This window comes from Salmo salar, chromosome ssa15 (genome assembly GCF_905237065.1).
Source record: "Salmo salar chromosome ssa15, Ssal_v3.1, whole genome shotgun sequence".
NCBI lineage: Eukaryota > Metazoa > Chordata > Actinopteri > Salmoniformes > Salmonidae > Salmo > Salmo salar.
The window spans coordinates 84,972,652-84,995,992 of record NC_059456.1 but is presented as its reverse complement, the minus strand read 5'-3'; the positions used below and the strand labels follow the sequence as shown (position 1 = coordinate 84,995,992).

General features: G+C 44.7%; 3 protein-coding genes across 4 annotated transcripts; all 3 read left to right on the top strand.

Moving 5' to 3' along the window:
• Positions 1 to 7,057: 7,057 nt before the first annotated feature.
• On the top strand, positions 7,058 to 15,635 carry p4r2a (Serine/threonine-protein phosphatase 4 regulatory subunit 2-A). 2 transcript variants are annotated; one of them, XM_014146449.2, is made up of 9 exons: positions 7,058 to 7,279; positions 7,705 to 7,814; positions 8,094 to 8,264; positions 8,407 to 8,500; positions 8,723 to 8,760; positions 9,842 to 9,916; positions 11,849 to 11,989; positions 12,118 to 12,383; positions 12,546 to 15,635. In XM_014146449.2, exons 2-9 carry the CDS (start codon positions 7,717 to 7,719, stop codon positions 12,893 to 12,895), a joined length of 1,233 nt encoding a protein of 410 aa, XP_014001924.1. In that variant the 5' UTR covers positions 7,058 to 7,279; positions 7,705 to 7,716; the 3' UTR covers positions 12,896 to 15,635.
• A 1,371-nt stretch (positions 15,636 to 17,006) lies between these two features.
• On the top strand, positions 17,007 to 19,093 carry LOC106572426 (guanylyl cyclase-activating protein 2-like). The gene is made up of 4 exons (XM_014146603.2): positions 17,007 to 17,573; positions 17,730 to 17,879; positions 17,984 to 18,098; positions 18,354 to 19,093. The coding sequence occupies exons 1-4, from the start codon at positions 17,370 to 17,372 to the stop codon at positions 18,500 to 18,502; spliced, it is 618 nt and encodes a 205-aa protein (XP_014002078.2). The 5' UTR covers positions 17,007 to 17,369; the 3' UTR covers positions 18,503 to 19,093.
• Positions 19,094 to 20,809: 1,716 nt separating this feature from the next.
• On the top strand, positions 20,810 to 22,631 carry LOC106572424 (ADP-ribose glycohydrolase OARD1). The gene is made up of 5 exons (XM_014146602.2): positions 20,810 to 21,390; positions 21,630 to 21,795; positions 21,988 to 22,046; positions 22,143 to 22,255; positions 22,355 to 22,631. The coding sequence occupies exons 1-5, from the start codon at positions 21,220 to 21,222 to the stop codon at positions 22,527 to 22,529; spliced, it is 684 nt and encodes a 227-aa protein (XP_014002077.2). The 5' UTR covers positions 20,810 to 21,219; the 3' UTR covers positions 22,530 to 22,631.
• Positions 22,632 to 23,341: the final 710 nt, after the last annotated feature.

The following is a 23,341-nucleotide window of genomic DNA, read 5'->3' as shown; positions in this document are numbered from 1 at the left end:
TGCTGCCTCACTCCCCAGAGGAACCAACCTGCACCGACTGGAAGTGTGACCTCTGTGGCCACAGATGGTGCACGAGCTGGAACCCCCTCCGGTCTCCCTGCGCACTGCCCCTCCCAGCTCCATATGTATTGGAGAGGGGGTGCGGGGGGATGGAACCACCAGACCCCGATCTGAATGTCCGCGGGTAGCCAGCAGGTTGTCCAGCCGGATGGACAGGTCCACCAGCTGGTCAAACGTGAGGGTGGTGTCTCTGCAGACCAACTCCCGACAGACGTCCTCACGCAGACTGCAGCGGTAATGGTTGATCAAGGCCCTTGCGTTCCATCCCGCGCCGGCAGCCAGGGTCCTAAACTCCAAGGCGAACTCCTGGGTGCTCCTCATCTCCAGCCTCAGATGGAAGAGGCGCTCACCCGCCACTCTACCCTCGGGCGGGTGGTCGAATACTACCTGGAAACAGCGGGTGAACTCCTCAAACTGGTCCAACGCCGCATCTCCCTCTCTCCACACGGCGTTGGCCCACTCCAGGGCTTTCCCGGTGAGGCACAGAGCTGGGTGGACGGTGGCGAGGTATAGGTCCAGTTGTAGAAGGAACCCCTGGCAGTTCGCAGCCTTCCCATCGTATTCCTGGGGCAGAGAGAGACGAATCCCACTGGGACCAGGATGAAGAGGGCGCTCAGTGGAGACCCCGGTTGTGCTGGTGGAGAAGCTGGAAGAAATCCCTCTCTCCCAGCAGTCCATTGTCTGGAAAACGCGGTCCATGGCGGTGCCAAGATGTTGTAGCATTGCTGCGTGCTCCCGGACGCACTCCTCCACCTCTACACCCGGGGTACCTGCTCCTGCTAACTCCATATTATTGTTCCGTAATTCTGTAATGCGATGCTACTGGCGCAGGAGAGCGGAAACTGATTTACAACGGTTGTGTTTAATAGCCATAAACCACCGTCAACCGAATAATACAATAAATGGGTCAAACAAAACCCGGTAGATACCAGCATACAGTGCACAAGCACTACAACAAACAATTACGGACAAGGACATGGGTGGGAACAGAGGGTTAAATACACAACATGTAATTGATGGAATTGGAACCAGGTGTGATGGAAGACAAGACAAAACCAATGGAAAATGAAAAGTGGATTGGCGATGGCTAGAAGGTCGGCGATGTCGACCGCCGAACACCGCCCGAACAAGGAGAGGGACAACTTCGGCGGAAGTCGTGACATACGTACATACCCCAAACAGAAGCCATGGATTACAGGCAACATTCGCATTGAGCTAAAGGGTAGAGCTGCCGCTTTCAAGGTGCGGGACTCTAACCCGGAGGCTTATAAGAAATCCCGCTATGCCCTCCGATGAACCCTTAAACAGGCAAAGAATCAATACAGGACTCAGATCGAATTGTACTACACCGGCTCCTATGCTTGTCGGATGTGGCAGGGCTTGCAAACTATTACAGACTACAAAGGGAAGCACAGCCGAGAGCTGCCCAGTGCCACGAGCCTACCAGACGAGCTAAATAACTTCTATGCTCGCTTTAACACTGAAACATGCATGAGAGCCTCAGCTGTTCCAGACGACTGTGTGATCACTCTCTCCGCAGCCGATGTGAGTAAGACCTTTAAACAGGTTAACATTCACAAGGCCGCTGGGCCAGATGGATTACCAGGATGTGTACTCCGAGCATGTGCTGACCAACTGGCAAATGTCTTCACTGCCATTTTCAACCTCTCCCTGTCTGAGTCTGTAATACCAACATGTTTCAAGTAAACCACCATAGTCCCTGTGCCCAAGAACACGAAGGTAACCTGCCTAAATGACTACCGACCCGTAGCACTCACGTCTGTAGCCATGAAATGCTTTGAAAGGCTGGTCATGGCTCACATCAACACCATTATCCCAGAAACCCTAGACCCACTCAATTTGCATACTGCACCAACAGATCCACAGATGACGCAATCTCTATTGCACTCCTCACGGCCCTTTCCCACCTGGACAAAAGGAACACCTATGTGAGAATGCTATTCATTGACTACAGCTCAGCGTTCAACAACATAGTGCCCTCAAAGCTTATCAGTATACTAAGGACCCTGGGACTAAACACCTCCCTCTGCAACTGGATCCTGGACTTCCTGACGGGCTGCCCCCAAGTGGTAAGGGTAGGTAACAACACATCCGCCATGCTGATCCTCAACACGGGGGCCCCTCAAGGGTGCGTGCTCAGTCCCCTCCTGTACTCCATGTTCTCTCATGACTGCATAGCCAGGCACGGCTCTAACACTATCAGTAAGTTTGCTGATGACACAACACCGACAACAATGAGACAGCCTATAGGGAAGAGGTCAGAGACCTGACTGTGAGGTGCAAGGACAACAACCTCTCACTCAACGTGATCAAAACAAAGGAGATGATTGTGGACTACAGGAAAAGGAGGACCGAGCACGCCCCCATTCTCATCAACGGGGCTGTAGTGGAGTAGGTTGAGAGCTTCAAGTTCTTTGGCGTCCACATCACCAACAAACTAACATGGTCCAAGCACAGTTCATGCTTGGACCAAGTCGTGAAGAGGGCACGACAAAACCTATTCCCCGTCAGGAGGCTGAAAAGACTTGGTATGGGTCCTCAGATCCTCAAAAGGTTTTACAGCTGCACCTTCGAGAGAAACCTGACGGGTTGCATCACTGCCTGGTATGGCAACTGCTCGGCCTTCGACCGCAAGGCACTACAGAGGTAGTGCGTACGGCCCAGTACATCACCGGGGCCAAGCTTCCTACCATCCAGGACTTATATACCAGGTGGTGTCAGAGGAAGGCCCTAAAAATGTTCAAAAACTCCAGCCACCCTAGTCATAGACTGTACATTCTGTTACCGCACGGTAAACGGTACAGGAGCGTCAAGTCTAGGTACAAGAGGCTTCTAAACAGCTTCTACCCCCAAGCCATAAGACTCCTGAACAGCTAATCAAATGGCTACCCAGACTATTTGCACCTCCCCCCCCCCACGCTGCTGCTAGTCTCTGTTATTATCTATGCATAGTCACTTTAATAACTCTACCTATATGTACATAATTACCTCAATTACCTCGACAACGGTGCCCCCGCACATTGACACATTGACTCTGTACCGGTACCCCCTGTACATAGCCCAGCTTTTGTTATTTGCTGTTGCTCTTTAATTATTTGTTATTCTTGTCTCTTACTTTTTTGTGGTATTTTCTTAAAACTGCATAGTTGGTTAAGGGCTTGTAAGTAAGCATTTCACTGTAAAGTCTACACCTGTTGTATTCGGCGCATTTGACTTTTTTTTTAAATTGTGTTTTATTTCATTGGTGTCATGACTTCCACCGAAGTCGGTTCCTCTCCTTGTTCGGGCGGCGTTCGGCGGTCGGCGTCACTGGTCTTCTAACCATTGTCAATCCACTTTTCATTTTCCATTTGTTTTGTCTTGTTTTCCAACACACCTGGTTCTCATTTCCCTTATTAAGTGTTGTGTATTTAACCCTCTGTTCCCCCCATGTCTTTGTGTGGAATTGTTTGTTTGTAAGTGCTTTTGCACATGTTTACTGGTGCGCGTCGGGTTTTGTACCCATGTCGGTTATTTCTTTATGCTGTTGGTTTTGAAATTAAACTGCTCCGGCTATTACCTAGATCTGCTCTCCTGCGTCTGACTTCACTGCCACCAGTTACGCACCCCTTACAGAATTCCACACCCACACCATGGAGTCAGTAGGAGCAGGTACCCTGGTTATAGGAGTCGAGGAGCGATGCGGGTGAACGTCTTTTCCACCTGAGGCAGGGGACGAGGAGCGCCCAGGAGTTCGCCCTGGAATTTCAAACCCTGGCCGCTGGAACGACAGGGCCCTTATCGACCACTACCGTTGCAGCCTGTGCGAGGATGTCTGTCGGGAGTTGGCCTGCAGGGATACCACCCTCACCTTCGACCAGCTGGTGGACCTGTCCATTCGGCTGGATAACCTGCTGGTCACCCGCGGACAACCAGAGAGGGCTCTGTCGATTCCCTCTCCCAGCACCACCGCTCTGGTGCCATAGTGCCATAGAGCCCTCTGTTGTACACCTGTTTGTGCATGTTAACTTTCCTGAGTTTTCCCCGCATTCCCAGCATAAGGCGCTCGTCGATTCAGGCGCGGCTGGGAATTTTATCTACAGAGCATTCGCCCATAAGTTAGGGATCCCTATTGTACCAGTGGTTAGGCCTTTCCCAGTTCACGCTTTGGACAGTTGACCATTAGGGTCCGGGATAATTAGGGAAGCTACCATCCCCCTGGGCATGGTGATGCAGGGGGGTCACGAGGAGAGTATCAGTCTCTTCCTCATTGACTCTCCTGCGTTTCCCGTGGTACTAGGCCTTCCCTGGTTAGCTAGTCATGACCCCACCATTTCATGGCAACAGAGGGCTCTCACAGGGTGGTCGCGAGAGTGCTCAGGGAGGTGTTTAGGGCTTTCTGTTGATGCTACTACGGTGGAAAGTCCAGACCAGGTCTCCACCGTGCGCATTCCCCCCGAATATGCCGATTTGGCTCTCGCCTTCTCCAAAAAGAAGGCGACTCAATTACCACCCCATCGACAGGGAGATTGTGCGATAAATCTCCTGGTAGACGCTGCACTTCCCAGGAGTCACGTGTATCCCCTGTCACAGGCGGAGACAGCGGCTATGGAAACATATGTTTCCGAATCCCTGCGTCAGGGGTACATTCTGTCCTCCACTTCACCCGCCTCCTCGAGTTAATTTTTTGTGAAGAAGAAGGAGGGAGGTCTGCGCCCGTGTATTGACTACAAAGGTCTAAATCAGATCACAGTGAAGTACAGTTACCCACTACCTCTTATCGCCACGGCGATTGAGTCAATGCACGGGGCGCACTTCTTCACCAAACTAGATCTCAGGAGCGCTTACAACCTGGTGCGTATCAGGGAGGGAGATGAGTGGAAGATGGCTTTCAGTACGACCTCAGGGCACAATGAGTACCTCGTCATGCCGTACGGGTTGATGAATGCTCCATCAGTCTTCCAAGCCTTTGTAGACGAGATTTTCAGGGACCTGCACGGGCAGGGTGTAGTGGTGTATATTGATGACATTCTTATATACTCCGCTACACGCGCCGAGCATGTGTCCCTGGTGCGCAGGGTGCTTGGTCGCCTGTTGAAGCATGACCTGTACGTCAAGGCTGAGAAATGCTTGTTCTTCCAACAGTCCGTCTCTTTCCTAGGGTACCGCATTTCCACCTCAGGGGTGGAGATGGAGAGTGACCGCATTTCAGCCGTGCGTAATTGGCCGACTCCCACCACGGTAAAGGAGGTGCAGCGGTTTCTAGGGTTTGCCAATTACTACCGGAGGTTTATCCGGGGTTTTGGTCAGGTAGCGGCTCCCATTACCTCACTGCTGAAGGGGGGACCGGTACGTTTGCAGTGGTCGACTGAGGCGGACAGGGCTTTTGGTCACCTGAGGGCTCTGTTTACCTCGGCTCCCGTGCTGGCCCATCCGGATCCCTCTTTGGCATTCATAGTGGAGGTGGATGCGTCCGAGGCTGGGATAGGAGCCGTGCTCTCTCAGCGCTCGGGTACGCCACCGAAGCTCCGCCCCTGTGCCTTCTTCTCGAGGAAGCTCAGCCCGGCGGTGCGAAACTATGATGTGGGGGACCGGGAGCTGTTGGCTGTCGTCAAGGCTCTGAAGGCGTGGAGACATTGGCTTGAGGGGGCTAAACACCCTTTTCTCACCTGGACTGACCACCGCAATCTGGAGTACATCCGGGCAGCAAGGAGACTGAACACTCGCCAGGCAAGGTGGGCCATGTTTTTCACCCGTTTTGTTTTCACAGTTTCTTACAGACCAGGTTCCCAGAACGTGAAGGCAGACGCACTGTCCCGGCTGTATAAAACAGAGGAGCGGCCCATGGATCCCACCCCCATACGGGGTGCCTGAGGATATAGTGTCTGATCGGGGTACCCAGTTCACTTCGAGGGTCTGGAGGGCGTTCATGGAACGTCTGGGGGTCTCGATCAGCTTTACCTCGGGTTTTCACCCCGAGAGTAACGGGCAGGTGGAGAGAGTTAACCAGGATGTGGGTAGGTTTCTGAGGTCTTATTGCCAGGACCGGCCGGGGGAGTGTGAGGCGTTTGTGCCCTGGGCAGAGATGTCTGAGAACTCGCTCCACCACTCCTCCACTAACCTCTCCCCCTTCCAGTGCGTACTGGGGTATCAGCCAGTTCTGGCTCCTTGGCGTCAGAGTCAGACCGAGGCTCCTGCGGTGGACGACTGGTTCTGGTGCACGGAGGAGACATGGGAAGCCGCTCATATTCACCTTCAGCGCGCCTCGCTGCACCAGAAAGCCAGTGCAGACCATCACCGCAGTGAGGCCCCAGTGTTCGCACCAGGGGACCGAGTCTGGCTCTCGACCCGAAACCTGCCCCTCCGCCTGCCCTGCCGGAAGCTGGGTCCGCGGGTTTGTGGGGCCATTTAAAGTCCTGCGGAGACTGAACAAGGTGAGTTACAGGTTACAGCATCCCCCGATTACCGTATTAACCCCTTGCTCCATGTGTCTCTATTTAGCAATCACAAAACAGAATACTTTTTTTGTAAGGGATTTTATCCCGTGCATCGATCATTAAAGGAAGAGGTGGGGAGTGTGGGATGTAGGAGAGAGGAGAGAGGAAGTTCTGTGGAGTAGACTATGGTTTGGGCAGACAGGTTTGAATGCCACACTGTGGATGATGGGGAGACATGAAACAGGTCTGTGTGGTGAGTGTTAAGTGGAGGAAACGGTGGAGCATGTGTTGATATTTTGTGAACTGCATTATGTAGACAGGGATAGATTGTGTGAAAGGGTTAGAGACGCTCGACGGGGTTAGGGTTTGTGTGGTGCAGTGGGGGAGAGTGGTGTTTAGGGCTCTATTTCACTTTCTTAGAGGTACAGGACTAACGAAGATAATTTAATGTAGGTAGGCTGTGACTGGCCTCACACTCCAGTGCAGTAGGTGGCGTGAAACGCACCTTAAAAGTTGGATGCGATCCGCCAAACCAATCCCAAAGAAGAAGCCCGGTTTGCCAGACATACTCAAACTGGACATGCCCAGTTGAGTGGGTAGCTAACGTTAGCTAGCGAGTGTGTGACAAACGGCGCCATAAACTCACTGGGATGCATTGTTGCTAGCTAGCGGTAGCTAGCTTCTTCTGATTTCCTGTCGCTGGTGTGTTGGCTACTTCGGAAGCCATAAAATAGCTTACGTTACAACCATGGAAATCGACACACTTTTGGAGGGTTTTACGGGTAAGTCAACTCGCGTTTGCTGATTTTCCGTATATGTACATGGTTAACTAGCTACACTTGAATTTACAAGCGTAACGTTAAGTAGCTGCATATATTATACTCATTGGACGGCTAACTAGCTTGTAGCTATCAGTCGAAATGGTTAGCTAGCTAACTCGCGCTAGGCCTATTTTATTTAGATAACGTTTCTGTACTTGTATAATTCAAAACGTACGTGAATAGATGTATTGTGTTGAAGCTATTTACCCACATTGTAGTTACATAGTTATCCGGTCGCTGTAACCTAGTTTATGTTGTCCATGGATGGTTAATTCGTTTTCTAACTAGGTACTGTTAGATCGCTAACGCTGTGGTTTCCGTGCAGTTAATTATTGGTGCCTGCTAACGTTACCCTGCACTGCAACACTGCACATAACTTGAAATAGTTTCCTATTTTCATGCATCTACGTTCAGACTTCGACAAGAAAGGGAAGAAAGATGCCTGCCCTGCCCTGGATCAATTTCTGTGTCATGTCGCCAAAACGGGAGAAACGATGTGAGTGTCTGATAAATGATCCCAACCGTGCCAGTCACTTTTCTAATGAGAAGACAATGTGTCATACAGGATATAAATAAAACGACTGGTAAATTACAACTCGTGGATAGTCATATTCCAGATATCTCTATATGCTACCAAATCCAAAGTTGTTTGAGGAGACATGATTGTGTGGTCCCAAGACTGGTAGTTATCACAGCATCAAGGCTGCATCTCTGTTGGATAGGTTACAAGGTGCCTGATCTAGAGAGGATAACTTTTTGGTCTCCTCTTTTCCAGGATTTCATGGTCACAGTTCAAAAGTTATTTCCTGTTTAAACTTGAGAAGGTAATGGATGACTTCAGAGCCTCGACACCAGACCAGCGAGGGCCAGCCAATCCTAATGTGGAGTACATTCCGTTTGAAGAGATGAAGGAGAGGATTCTCAAAATCGTAGAAGGATACAACGGGTGAGTATCCTCTACTAACCAGTGTTGAACCGTCTAATAAAACTATCCTTTTTCTTGTTTTACCAGTAGGTCTTTGTGTAGCCCTAGTATACAGCCACGGTGAGGAAAGTATACCTTCTTGACAAATATCCCTATTTTCCAGGATTCCGTTCACCATCCAGCGTCTGTGTGAGTTACTGACTGAGCCAAAGAGGAACTACACAGGAACAGAGAAGTTCCTCAGGGGAGTGGAGAAGGTAAGTATCATCACTTTTACTGACATATCTCATAAAGGGTGTTTGAATGAGGGTATTAAGCCTAGTAAGAATACCTATGTCACATATACATGTCCTTGTGTTGATTTGAGTGAGTAATGTATTCTCGCATGGCCCAGTTGAATTTTTTATAAACAAGTTAGAATTGCTTGTATTAATATACAATATAAATGCTTGGGGATTGATGGTGTTTATGTTTTGCAGAATGTGATGGTGGTCAGCTGTGTGTGTCCTACATCAGAGTAAGTATTCTGTCATGTTTCTCTGCCTACCCCTTTAGCTTCTACCTAAAAGTGTTGTTGTTTTTTATAGCAAAACATACTTTAAAGGTGCTAATGTACACAGGATTTTTTTGCATTGTAATTACAGAAAATATCTGGAATAGTGGAATGATAGCGTTTCAGAGTATTACAGTGTTGCATTTTGATTCACTGTGATATTCACTTGTTGATTTCTTCCGCCAGTGCGGCATCTTTTGTCAAACTGGGAAAGCTGTTCTGACTTTGGCTGTGTTATCTAGTGGAAATCGCTAATTTCCTGGTTGCTAAAATTCTACACTGTTCGCTCAATTTCCACTTATGTGAGAGAACAAGCACTCAATATTGTAGGGAATCATTGTACCATCTAAATTGCTGTGAAATGTATTTTCAGCAACAACAAAAAAAATCATATTTACAGCTGTTTGAAGCTGGTGGACCAAAAAACTAAAGTAACAAACAGCTGAAAATATGATTTTTTTGTTGTTGTTGATTTAGATGATACAATGATTCCCTACAATATTCAGTGTTTGTTTTCTCACAGAAATTGAGAGAATGTAACAATACTGCTTCCGTCCCTCTCCTCGCCCCTACCTGGGCTCGAACCAGGTACCCTCTGCACACATCGACAACAGTCACCCTCGAAGCATCGTTACTCATTGCTCCACAACTACTTCAAGGTCTCAGAGCGAGTGATGTCATTGATTGAAACGCTATTAGCGCGCACCCCGCTAACTAGCTAGCCATTTCACACCGTTTACATGAACAGTGTAGCATTTTAGCAACCAAGAAATTAGTTTCCACTAGATGACAAAGTCAGAACAGCTATCCTAGTTTGACAACAGATGCCGCACCGGCGGGCAAAATCAATAGGTGAATATCACAGCCAATCACAACACTGTGGGTAAGCAATACTGTGAAACACTATCCTTCCACCATTAGCGCCAAATATATTATGGAAATGTACTGAAATTACAATGCAAAAAAACAAAAAACAATCCTATCTATAGCACTTTAAAGCTAACATTCACTTGGATTTGTTGACTCACTCTGCCTCTTTTTAAAGGAAAAATGGGGCAACCAGTGTAAACAGAATGAATGGAGTGATGTTCCCTGGCAATACCACTATTTATTCAGAAAGGTGAGAGATACCTACTTGTCAATGGTTAACTTTCAGTTATGCTATTAAAGAAACAACAACCATAAAACGGGGATAAGGAATCCAAATGAAACCCAGCAGTCTTTCTTTCCAGGGATCCCTGAACATAGGGGGAGAAGGTTAACTCATTTACTCATGCGAAATACAGTGGGGCAAAAAAGTATTTAGTCAGCCACCAATTGTGCAAGTTCTCCCACTTAAAAAGATGAGAGAGGCCTGTAATTTTTATCATAGGTACACGTCAGCTATGACAGACAAAATGAGAGAAAAAAAATCCAGAAAATCACATTGTAGGATTTTTTAATGAATTTATTTGCAAATTATGGTGGAAAATAAGTATTTGGTCACCTACAAACAAGCAAGATTTCTGGCTCTCACAGACCTGTAACTTCTTCTTTAAGAGGCTCCTCTGTCCTCCACTCGTTACCTGTATTAATGGCACCTGTTTGAACTTGTTATCAGTATAAAAGATACCTGTCCACAACCTCAAACAGTCACACTCCAAACTCCACTATGGCCAAGACCAAAGAGCTGTCAAAGGACACCAGAAACAAAATTGTAGACCTGCACCAGGCTGGGAAGACTGAATCTGCAATAGGTAAGCAGCTTGGTTTGAAGAAATCAACTGTGGGAGCAATTATTAGGAAATGGAAGACATACAAGACCACTGATAATCTCCCTCGATCTGGGGCTCCACGCAAGATCTCAGCCCGTGGGGCCAAAATGATCACAAGAACGGTGAGCAAAAATCCCAGAACCACACGGGGGGACCTAGTGAATGACCTGGGACCAAAGAGAGCTGGGACCAAAGTAACAAAGCCTACCATCAGTAACACACTACGCCGCCAGGGACTCAAATCCTGCAGTGCCAGACGTGTCCCCCTGCTTAAGCCAGTACATGTCCAGGCCCGTCTGAAGTTTGCTAGAGAGCATTTGGATGATCCAGAAGAGGATTAGGGGAATGTCATATGGTCAGATGAAACCAAAATATAACTTTTTGGTAAAAACTCAACTCGTCGTGTTTGGAGGACAAAGAATGCTGAGTTGCATCCAAAGAACACCATACCTACTGTGAAGCATGGGGGTGGAAACATCATGCTTTGGGGCTGTTTTTCTGCAAAGGGACCAGGACGACTGATCCGTGTAAAGGAAAGAATGAATGGGGCCATATATCGTGAGATTTTGAGTGAAAACCTCCTTCCATCAGCAAGGGCATTGAAGATGAAACGTGGCTGGGTCTTTCAGCATGACAATGATCCCAAACACACCACCCGGGCAACGAAGGAGTGGCTTCGTAAGAAGCATTTCAAGGTCCTGGAGTGGCCTAGCCAGTCTCCAGATCTCAACCCCATAGAAAATCTTTGGAGGGAGTTGAAAGTCCATGTTGCCCAGCGACAGCCCCAAAACATCACTGCTCTAGAGGAGATCTGCATGGAGGAATGGGCCAAAATACCAGCAACAGTGTGTGAAAACCTTGTGAAGACTTACAGAAAACGTTTGACCTGTGTCATTGCCAACAAAGGGTATATAACAAAGTATTGAGATAAACTTTTGTTATTGACCAAATACTTATTTTCCACCATAATTTGCAAATAAATTCATTAAAAATCCTACAATGTGATTTCCTGGAATTTTTTTCTCTCGTTTTGTCAGTCATAGTTGAAGTGTACCTATGATGAAAATTACCGGCCTCTCATCTTTTTAAGTGGGAGAACTTGCACAATTGGTGGCTGACCAAATACTTATTTGCCCCACTGTATGATTGTCAGACAGTGGGTGGCACTGTAGTGTTGCTTGAATTAATCTCCTTGTAATTAATTAAATTAAATTGCAACATGGATTCAGTTGCAACAACATTTGATTGTATGAAAGTGTATTAGATTATGCAGAGATTATTTCCTCTCCTTACGGTAGGAATGTAAATGGACCAGGCACGCCAAGGCCACTGAACAGACCAAAGCTATCACTATCCACTTCTCTGGAAACAAACGGTCTCCCTGACAGCACAGACGATAAGGAGCCACTCACAGAACAAGAGGAGGAGCATGTTGTCAGGTAAATAGCATTGTGTGAAAGCCAGGTGACTGTCAGCAGAAAGATAATGCACTCATAACACGTGTAAATGTTTTATAAGACATATATAATTAGAGCAACTGGTTCTGATGTTTTGACACTTCCTTTAGTGATTCCTCGGTATCGGAAAGTGATGCCACACAGAGCAGTCCGATGAAGACCAAGCATCCGGAAGAGGATGCAACGGAGGCAGAGAGCCACGAAGTCAAGAGGCTGAAGTTTGACAAAGACATGGATGAAGAGGAGGATGAGGTAGACAAGGAGATGTCATGTCCTGCACCTGCCCAAAGTTCATCAGACATGCCAGAATCATCAACAGATATTGTTGAGGAAGAAAAAGAGAAGTCTGCCGATATGCTCACCACAGATGATCGTGGTATGTATTTTGCACAATGGGACATTTGGCATTTTCAAATCACATTATGTGATTTGTGAAAGGGAAAATATGACATGAATCTAAAAATAACATTGCTAAAATGGATTAATTGATTTATGGAAGGATGTAATGGTATTATTGTTCTTGCCTTCTGTCCCCCAGAGCCCTCCAGTACTCAGACAGAAGATCCCTTTGATGACGAGGAAGAGACATCAGAGAGGGAGGCTGAGTATGGCCCCAACCACAGTCTAAAGAGTGACAGCACCATGGACCAGTCAGAGGAGCAGCTTGCTCAGTCAGGGAATGATCTGAGTTTAGAGGAACAGGAGGAAGGAGATTGCAGTGACCCAGTAAGTAGCAGCAGTAGCAGCAACGGGGAGGGAGCACCCAGTGAAGAGCCTGTCCCCTCTGCCTCTCCCAGCAGTACAGCTGAGTCGTTGGCAGAGGGCGCTGCTGCAGAAAACTGTTCGGAAAGCTCAGAGACGGCAGATGAGCCCATGGAACAGGACTAACCTGAGGCCGAGGGGCCCCCCCAACATTATTTTACACTGTATATTGATACTGTACCAAACCCAGGAGATCTCTGTACCACCATGGACCTGTAATCTCCCAGCACAGGGAGGCTTTTTGTGAGGCCTCAGAGGATTTTCACCCTCAGGTCTCTTCACGCCTTGTATGACCCACCCACCAGTCTGTTTTTAAAAACTGGAACTTATCATTTAAAGTTCCCCTCCAGCTTGTTTTTTTTAAAAGCCTGTGGCATTCAAAAAAACGACTCAGCTATACTTTTTTTTATCACCTTGATAGTTTTTATTTCTCTCATGGATCACTGTCATTTTAGTATTTACTGCTATTTTAGACACCAGTTCTAAAGCTGCTTGGTTAACATTGTGATAAGGAATGAATCAGCCACTTCTGTGTGTTTGTTGTGATCTCAATCTGTGGTGAACGTATCATGTTTGCCGGCCCAGTTAGGGTCTCCTCTGGATCTGTGGGATGCCTTGGGTTTTCCCTTGGTAAAGCTACTGTTCACATCTATGTTTCAATTTTTAGTGTAGTTGTCCATACCTTGGAATGTAAAGTATGAAGGATTGTCCATGACACACATCTGTTCCATAAAACCACTGGAAGCCATTGCCCTGAAAGTTTGGTAGTCTGTCTAAGTAAACATACCGAAACCATGGATCGCAACCAATCCTCATGTACTATTGCACTCTGATTGAACAAAACAGATAGTGCTTTCAGAAAGTATTCATACCCCTTGACTTATTCCACATTTTGTTACAGCTTTAATTCAAAATGGCTTAAATGTTAACACACAATACCCCATAATGAAAACACATTTTTAGAAGTCTTTGCAAATTTATTGAAAATGAAATAAATATCTAACTTAGAGGTATACACACCCCTTATGCAAACTGAGCTCAGGAGCAGCCAACTTCCTTTGATCATCCTTGAGCTGTCTTTACAACTTGATTGGAGTCCACCTGTGGCCAATTAATTTGTTTGGACATTATTTAGAAAAACACCTGTCTATATAAGGTCCCACAGTTGACATTGCATGTCAGAGCAGAAACTATACCATGAAGTCCAAGGAACTGTCCGTAGAGGGCCCAGACATGATTGTGATGAGGCATATATCTTGGGGAAGGGTATAAAACAATTGTAGTGTTAAGTTTTTGCGAGCACAGTGGTCTCCATCATTGGGACATTGAAAAAATATAGAACTACCCAGACTGCCTAGAGCTAGCTGTCCGACCAAGGCAAGAAAGACCTTTGGTAAGGGAGGTGACCAAGAACCCAATGACCACTCTGACAGAACTACAGAGTTCCTTGGTTGAGATGGGAGAACCTGTCAGAAGGACAAGTCTTTACGCACTTCACAAATCTGAGCTTTATGGGAGAGTGGCCAGACGGAAGCCGCTCCTAACAAAAAGCCACATGATGGAAGGCCTGGAGTTTGCAAAATGCATATGAAAGATGGAGCATAAGGCAAAAGATTCTGTTGTCTGATGAGAGACAAATTGGCCTGAATGCAAAGTGCTATGTCTAGAGAGAAACAGGCACAGCTAATCACCCATCTAACACCATCCCTACTGTATAGCGGTGGTGGCAGCATCTTGCTATAAGGATGCTTTTCAGTGGCAGGGACTGAGAGACTGGTAAGGATACCGCGAACAATGAATGCTGTCAAATCCCTGATGAGAACCTGCTTCAGAGTGCAAATGACCTTGGACTGGGGTGAAGATTTACGTTCCAACAGGACAATGACCCCAAGCATCTAGCCAAAGCAATGCTGGAATGACTTCAGAACAAGAGTTTGAAAGTCCTTGAGTGGCTCAACCAAAGCCCATTGAAAATCTATGGAAAGACTTGGAGATTGCTGTTCACCACCACTTCCCATTTAACATAACAGCTTGAGAAAATCTGCAAGGAAGAATGGGAGGAAATCCCCAAATCCAGATGTGCAAAGCTGATGCAGACGTACCCAAGACGACACAAAGCTGTAATCACCACCAAAGGTGTTTTTACAAAGTATTGACTCGGGTGTGAATACTTATATAAATTAGATGTATTTATTTTAATACATTTGCAAAAATGTCTAAATGTTTTCACTTTGCCATAATGGGGTATTTTGTGTTGGAAAATTGAATTCAGGCTTTAACCCAACAAAATGTGGAATAGGTTGAAGGGAATGAATACTTTCTGACAGCACTGTATAGCTGTGAACCAATTGCTCTAAACATTCCAGGAGCACTCTATCCCATCGTTCTCCACCTTCTCACCTGTTGCTAAGTCTTCCAAAACATCAGAAGACAATAATATTGGCAATTTCCTGATTTCTGTTGTCTGACAGTATTGAGTGAATGCTTTTGTCGGTTGACCACAGTTACTGTCAGTTTTTGTGTCCGATTTACTCAAATGGTAAGAAAACATGGTGTACTTTAGTTCTCACAATCTTTTCAATTGAATAAAACTACATTTGTCAAATTGAAATGTCAATTTCAGCACTAAATGTCATTGATCACAAGAATCTTGTTTGATTTTATTTTGAGAGTTTACTGGCTGCCATATCTTTACCAGTTTCTGCAACTGTCTTTTTATATATTAGGATAAACATTTCTGTAAAGTAGATTTTGTAGATTGTAATATGTGTTTACTGCCTTTGTGAAACCGATTGACATCTCTGTAAATTGAATGATTGGCTTTCAGCACAGTATTCATATGAAGCAATAAATGCTAACATTTTAAGTGTGGGGTTTGCTTAATTTGTATCAGTATGTTTTTCAAGTAACTTTTGCCAACTATGAATACATCTTTGAATATATTATGTCCTTATCTGTACATTTTCAGAGAAAGTTATGAGAGTATCTCCAGGTGGCCTTGACACTCAGGCTAATGATACTTATCCGTGTCCCTATGAAACACCTAGTCAGCAGATTACATGAGCCAAGATGTGCTAGACGGGGGTGTTCAGTCAACACACTGGGAATATCTCAATTGCATATTCCTCACGTCCTCAAAATCCAATGGCGGAGGTCAGAGGGGAGGGACCTCTGGCTTTCTCATCCAATTGGTTTTGAGAAGGAGCCGAAGAGAGAGGACACAAGGAGTATGCAATGGAGATCTTCACACTGTTCAACTATAGGAAACAAGGACAGTCAGTCCCACAAGTATGTTTTTCCAACCTCTGCCTCCTGCAACCTGTCTCTTTAGTGTATATAAATTTGATAAATGTTTCTCATATCGATATCAGGATTTTCACGTCTTCCATACAAAAATGTAACAAGGGGTATTTGGAGACAGTCAACTGGTAAAATGTTAGGCCTACTACTGAGCCATGGAATACAATAATAAATGTTGATCATAAAGTTGATGTACTTATGACATAATTATGCTGCAACAGAGACACAATGTGTACATTCTGTCACACAGGTTATCAAGGGAGGTCCTAGAAATAGCATCACCTTAAAGAGGGATTACCAAATGCCTGGCCTTTATGAGTCATCAGATTTGCAAACAAAAAGGAGGATCCCATGTAAGGGACATTGTGTAACTAACCTTTGGCAAGACATGGACTTCATATTTCACCACGGGAATATACTGGGTGCTTCCTGTATATGGCTCAATCTCTGTAGAGATGACATGGGACAGTTTCCTGGACCCTGATTAAACCTAGTCCTGGATGAAAAAAATCATTTTCAATTGATAGGTCTGGGTCTGGGAAACTGGCCTTGTACCTTTTCTCCAATGACTTGTATGCTGATTTAAATTTCCTCATGTCACACTATTACCATGATAAAAGAAAAATGTCAACTCAAGGGCTCTTCCTTTTAGGTTTAGTAGTCTAAATTAGCAGTTCATTTAGCAGTTTAACATCTTTATACAAATGATTTTGTTCACCGCCTGTCTGTTGCAGTAGTTCTAGCAGGTTCACTTGCCTTGGACTGACTGGACTTCTTACACTGACGCTTGAGCAATAGAAGATGGACAATAGCAAATCTTCTCGAGAACTCACTATGAACTAATTGATCCAGACAGTAGGAATGTATTCCTAATCCCTTGTGTCATGTGATCTATATCAGTCCTTGCCCAGTCTCTACCATCAGTGGAGAATTATCAGACAAGGGGTAATATCGTAACTCACTGTTTCTGTCCACAGTGTTTTTGTTTATATGTGGTACCTTTATGGAAATGTAATATTTTTTTTCAGTAATAGTACAGACACATTGGACTGATTAAAAAGTTGCAGTTGTGATGGAAATGAGCACATAGTTGGAAGAGAAAAATAATTTGTGGAATGTCCAAAGAGTAGAGCTACACCCCTGACTGACACAACTTTCAACCATGAGAGACAACTTCTTCAACTAAGGAGCCCAATCAAACATGAGAGACAACTTCTTCAACTAAGGAGTCCAATCAAACATGAGCGACAACTTCTTCAACTAAAGAGGCTCATCACAGTATTTGAGAACGATTTCCGTGATGGGTCAGCGACTGAGCGAGGTCAGTGATTCAGACCAAGAAATTGATGTTGCAGAGCTGCAGGACTGGTATAAGAAGTTTGTGGTGGAGTGCCCAAGTGGAACACTCTTCATGCACGAGTTCAAGAGCTTCTTCGGTGTTACTAACAACAAGGAGGCGGCCGATTATATTGAGAATATGTTTCGCGCATTTGACAAGAACGGAGTGAGTAGCCTACAGATTACAGTCATCTGATGGGGGCCTTTGACGGCCACAGTGTCCATGTCCTTCAAGTGATAACTGTTGAACATCACTTTCTCTTCATTTCTGTATTTCTTGATGAGTATCATAAAATTATTTTATCATTTCTTTCCTTTGCAGGACAATACAATTGATTTTCTAGAGTATGTTGCAGCCTTGAACCTGGTCTTGAGGGGCAAGTTGGAACATAAACTGAAATGGACTTTCAAAATGTACGACAAAGATGGAAGTGGCTGCATTGACAAGACAGAGCTGCTGGAGATTGTAGAGGTAACAGACGTTCAAAGATTATTATAGGATTACATAAAATACAGTTATGATATCCCATACATATATGGGATATCATTCCAAAATCTGCTTGTTTTCTCTCTCAGTCCATCTACAGACTGAAGAAAGCCTGTCATGAAGAACTGGATGCAGAGTGTAACCTCCTGACCCCAGATCAAGTGGTCGACAGAATATTTGAACTGGTTGATGAAAATGGAGATGGTGAGGATGCTTTCTTTACCCTCTTACTGTTCTCTGACAGCTTGATCTGTGGTTTTAATAATGTAATGATTTAGCAGGTTCTCACTGTAATTCCATATCATTATGACTGTGTGTAACACATTATTGTGTGTAACATTCTAAAGTATTTAGAAAATTGGACCAATGGACAATGGGTGTTAGTAATGTTTTTCCCTCAGTGTAAACAGTGTTTGGTTTCAGTAGTTAGTGAGTAATGCTAACTGTGTCTTCCCTCAGGGGAGTTGTCTCTGGATGAGTTCATTGACGGGGCCAGGAGGGACAAGTGGGTGATGAAGATGCTGCAGATGGACGTCAATCCTGGGGACTGGATCAGTGAACGGCGATGCAAGAGCTCTGGAGCGAGCTCTGAAGCTGAACCTCTGTAATAAGTTTATAGACTTCTTTCGATCAAAATTTGAATCCATCTACCAGCAGCTTCAGCTATCCTGTGCCCTGCCCCTGTGCCCAGGTGGTGGCTGACACTACCACCATACCCATGGGGATTATGGACTCTTATGCAGAGGGGGCAACCGTTGCTGTAATACCCTCTCTCCCCACAACCTGCACACCACACACCATAACTTGTTGCTTCTTTTATAACTTTCTTTGTTTTCTCTTTTGAAATCCCTAATGTGTACATATCTGAGTGTTTCTGTTCCCATTGATGGTTATGTGTGTGTTCTACTGCCCATGATTTCATTTTGTATGTGCAGTGTAAAGTAAAAGTGACCAGTTTTCTCCATCTCTATATGGTTGAAAGACAACATGTAGTGGCAGATCGTAAAGTTTATTTTGCAATTATGTTTTGCTAGGGAAAAATGTCAATGGTTAGAGCTGACAATAATATAGTATTCCGGTAGCAGACTTGGTTGTTACATATCTGGCACAATTTTTGCATTTATAGAACAACTCTTTTTGTGTATGTTGAACAGTAAATGTGTATGAAGATGTATAATAAACACACCAATGTTGACCTATTTTATGGAATGTAAGTCTATTATATAACCCTGAATAAATGCACTATCAATTTCAGAGTATATGAGGGTACATCACAATATCATAAATAACCCGACAATATGGAAATCATACTGCCCATCTTTGACAGTATTCACTTCATCACATTCCAGAATGGATGGTGGAGGTAGGTACTGGAGCAGGAGCAGAATCAACCTTCAGCTCCTCCTACCTCTAGGTACTTGTAGATGTTAAATGATTGGATAGGTTTAAGCAGCTTCACCTTGGGTAATGGCGGTAGGCGGCAGATAATTGCGGCTGGTAGAGCTTTATGAGTCGACGAGACATGGCGGCAAATTCAAGATACAAGAACCATTTGAACCATTTGCTACTACAGCGGATGGAGTGGAAAGTGCGTGGAGGTTTGTGGAAATGGACATCAAGGAAGAAGGAAAGGAGCTAAGTGTAGAGGGAAGCAGTGTGGTGAGGAAGATTTTAGTCAAGTACAAAGAGATAAAATGTAACCTGACAAGAGTGAGGATGAATTACCTGCGGTGGCATATGCGGGTTTGAGCCTTTTTTGAGAGAACGGATTCTTTCCTTCTTGTGGATCCATATGTGATGTCAGGTTGGGTGGAGAAGAGGTTGGGGACTGTTGAATCGGTGAAAGTAACTCGAAGTGGACTCGTGATGATATTTGTGTCTTCCGCCAAAAGGGAGCGGGCACTCTGCACCACGCACCTTGGGACAAGACCTGTGACTTTCTTTGCTCCCTGGAGCAGGGCGCCATTGAAAGGAGTGATAACTGGTGTGGCGTGAATGTTGAGAAGGATCAACTGAAATGGAAGATTCCCGGTGTTTGTGACGCACAGCGGTTGGTATGACGCAGACCCGGTGGAGAGCGTGATGAAACAGAGAAGACACTGTCTTTACCCAACAAAGTCAAGTTAGGATATTTACAGTATTTTAGGTGTCAAACTTATGGTCATGTTGCAGCAGTGTGTAAGAGGGAGATTCCTAGATGTGAGAAGCGTGCAGGAGGGCATGAGACAAAGGAATGTGTAGTATCGGTGGAAAAAGCTGTGTGTTAACTTTAGGGGTACCCATTTTGTTGGAGATCAGAAGTGTCCGGTGAGAGAAAGGCAGGTCGAGGTTGCCAGGGTGAGAATAGTACAGAAGGTGTCGTATGCTGAGGCAGTGAATAGAGTAGTAGAGGAAGATGGATCCAGGGCGAGGGATCCTAAGAGGATACCTGTGAGTAGCCCGAGGCCAATAGAGAGTGATAGGAATAACATGTGCTTCAGTAAGGTTAGCTTCTTACATTCATACCCATGGTTATCAACTGTACCGCAGAAATGGAACATAAATTACAGAAAATAGATGTTGTGGTGGCAGCTGCAGAAAAGTACTTGGCTGTACAAAATGTTACTGCAAAAGAGTTACAGCACGGTATGTTGAACAATGCCCTCTCAGGCTGACGGCCTGGCATAGGATCAGATAGAGCCAAAGTAGTGGAATTGTGGTGAGGTTTTAATGGGTGTAGGGTAATTTTAAAAACTTTTTATTCGTTCTTATTTCCCTCCTCTTTGTGTGTCACAGTGTAATTAATTCACAATCCAAAACAGTAGGCTGACACAGCAGGGGGCAGCATGCACCTCTAACGTTTATATTTGCGGACCACGATAATACCATCGAAGAAGAAGAAGCGTCAACATCACCTTGCTTTCTGATAGGCTTACTTACACCTTGTGGCAAAGAGGAAGTAGATTGCTAGCTCCATAATAGAGGGTATATGCTAGAAGGGATACAGCTTTTGTCGAATTAATGTCAAAAGTTGGTTATTTTTTTCATTTGATCTAACGCTAACCCTTTTACTAACCTTAACCTAATCATTCCAACCTGCTGCGTAAATTGTAACCTACGAAAAGTCAAATCTGACAAAAACTGGATCCCATCTAGTTCTAACCCTTATAATACCTACGTTGGTGAAATTGAAAGAGAAATTGAACGACTTCGACACTAGCTAAATTGATACATTTGGGACAATGCACCATAGCTAGCTAGTTGCAGTGTGCAATTTTCAGACAAATGTGCCGGCTCTGTAGATGCTAAAGCTATGGTCATGTGACTGTAGTGATATAACTAGCTAATGCAGCTTCAAATAATCAATGCACTTTCATTTTCTCGCAGTAGCATTGCTTTCCCTCGCAGATTAACAAAACAGATTGCCTATCCGTCCCACCTGGTTGACTACAGCTCACCTGCCAAAGTAATGTCAACTGCATCTGTGGAGCCAGTGCGCTCTATTGGCAAATCGAAGGTAAGTGGCCAGCATGAAAACGCCTTAGTTAGCTAGTAGGTAATGCTGCCATACCGTTGAATGGCATGTAATCAATGGCTATAATATGTTGTTACTTACTGTCAACAGTCCTATTTAGCAAGCTAGCCACTTACCTGGAGCTGAAGAGGACGGGAAAACTATTTGGCATAAATAATGTATCTAAGGTTTTGGATAGTGGTGACTGGTTCTGTGGTGTAATGCTGCTCTCTCCTGGCCAGCCTGCAGAAGGCATCTGGAGCCTACATCATGTGAAGGGGGACTTGTTCTCCGGTCCTGAAGATGAGGCCCTGGCCCACTGTATCAGCAAAGACTACCACATGGGAGCTGGCATCGCAGTTATGTTCAAGAAGAAGTTTGGTGGAGTGGCTGAGCTAAAGGAACAGAGTGAGTTGTTCTGTATAATGTAGTATAATGTATTATTAATGTATTTGTTATGCACTGCATGCTATGGAAGTCTGTTGTGATGTGCCCTTTTCTTTTTAAAATGGGCCCTGAATTTGGAAAAGCATGGCTTATATCATAAGCCCATGTCATTGATCAAGATCACTGTTCACTGGTTTTGCTTTTACTTCACAGAGAAGGTGCCAGGACAATGCGCTGTACTGAAAAGACACAAGCGTTTTGTGTACTACCTGGTAAGACAGTTGCCTTGTTAGTTTCATTCAACCAACAAACATTTTAAAGCATTTAAAAAAATGTTTTGTCTCTGGTTGTGTCTTGCTCTATTACAGATAACAAAGGAAAAGTACAGCAACAAGCCCACCTATGACATCCTGAGGCAGAGCCTTGAGGACATGAAGTCTCATTGCTTGAAAAACGGAGTAACTGCAATATCAATGCCTCGGTTTGTATGAATACATTCTACACATAAAGGTGTCATTAAATTATTTTAACATGTCAATCATTTCCATTTCACTGAATGTTCTATCCCTCTATTCTACAGCATTGGCTGTGGCCTTGATCGACTGAGCTGGGACAAAGTGGAAAAGATGCTTGAGAAGGTATTCCAGCCCACAAGTATCAGTATCACTGTGTACACCCTCCCTGTAAAACCCACAGAGAAACCAAGTCCACGGGGAAAGCAAGTTTCCAATGATGTTTTCTGTAAAACAAAATGAAGTTAAACTCACAGACAATATATCAGCATACTCGTATGCATCTGTACAACGTTTTCCCAAGGCTGTACTTTTGAAAGAGAATAAACACACTTTTCCATGAAATCATACCCCCTCCTCATCTCTACTTTACCCCTGTGTTTAATTGTTCTATGAAATTACATGTTCATATTTTGCACTTTAATTACTGTCCTATATAGTAGCAATATCATATTCATAGGAATTCTCTCCACCAGAAGGGGGCACCAATGATTGTTTTCTCCACATCACTTCAGTGGCTTGTTCTGTACTGCTTTTTGTCAAATGCAGATTTTAAATACCCTGTAATGCACAAGTACATTACATGAGCATGAATAAGAAAAAGTAAATTGTGATTTTAATTTCACAAGATAAAATAATCTGTTTTACACCTTTCACTGTGGTTCTTGTGTAATATACAGAAATTGACTGCTTAGTGTAAATGGTGTTATGTCATCATTGGATCATATTCACCTTATGACTAAATGTAGCTATATCACCCGTCATACAATACAGGGGGACATATGATGTTCACAAATACATCTAGTCACTCCTACCTATCTCTTCATTTACTGACTATGCTTAATTCACTGTGCTGTGATTCAGGCATTGTTCATGAGTCACAAGCTTGATGCTTGGGGCGGAAGGTAGCCTAGTGGTTAGAGCATTGGACTAGTAATCGAAAGGTTGCAAGATCAAATCCCCTGAACGAGGCAGTTAACCCACTCTATATTTATAACCAAATGTTTCATGGTGGCCGTCATTGAAAATAAGAATTTGTTCTTAACTGACTTGCC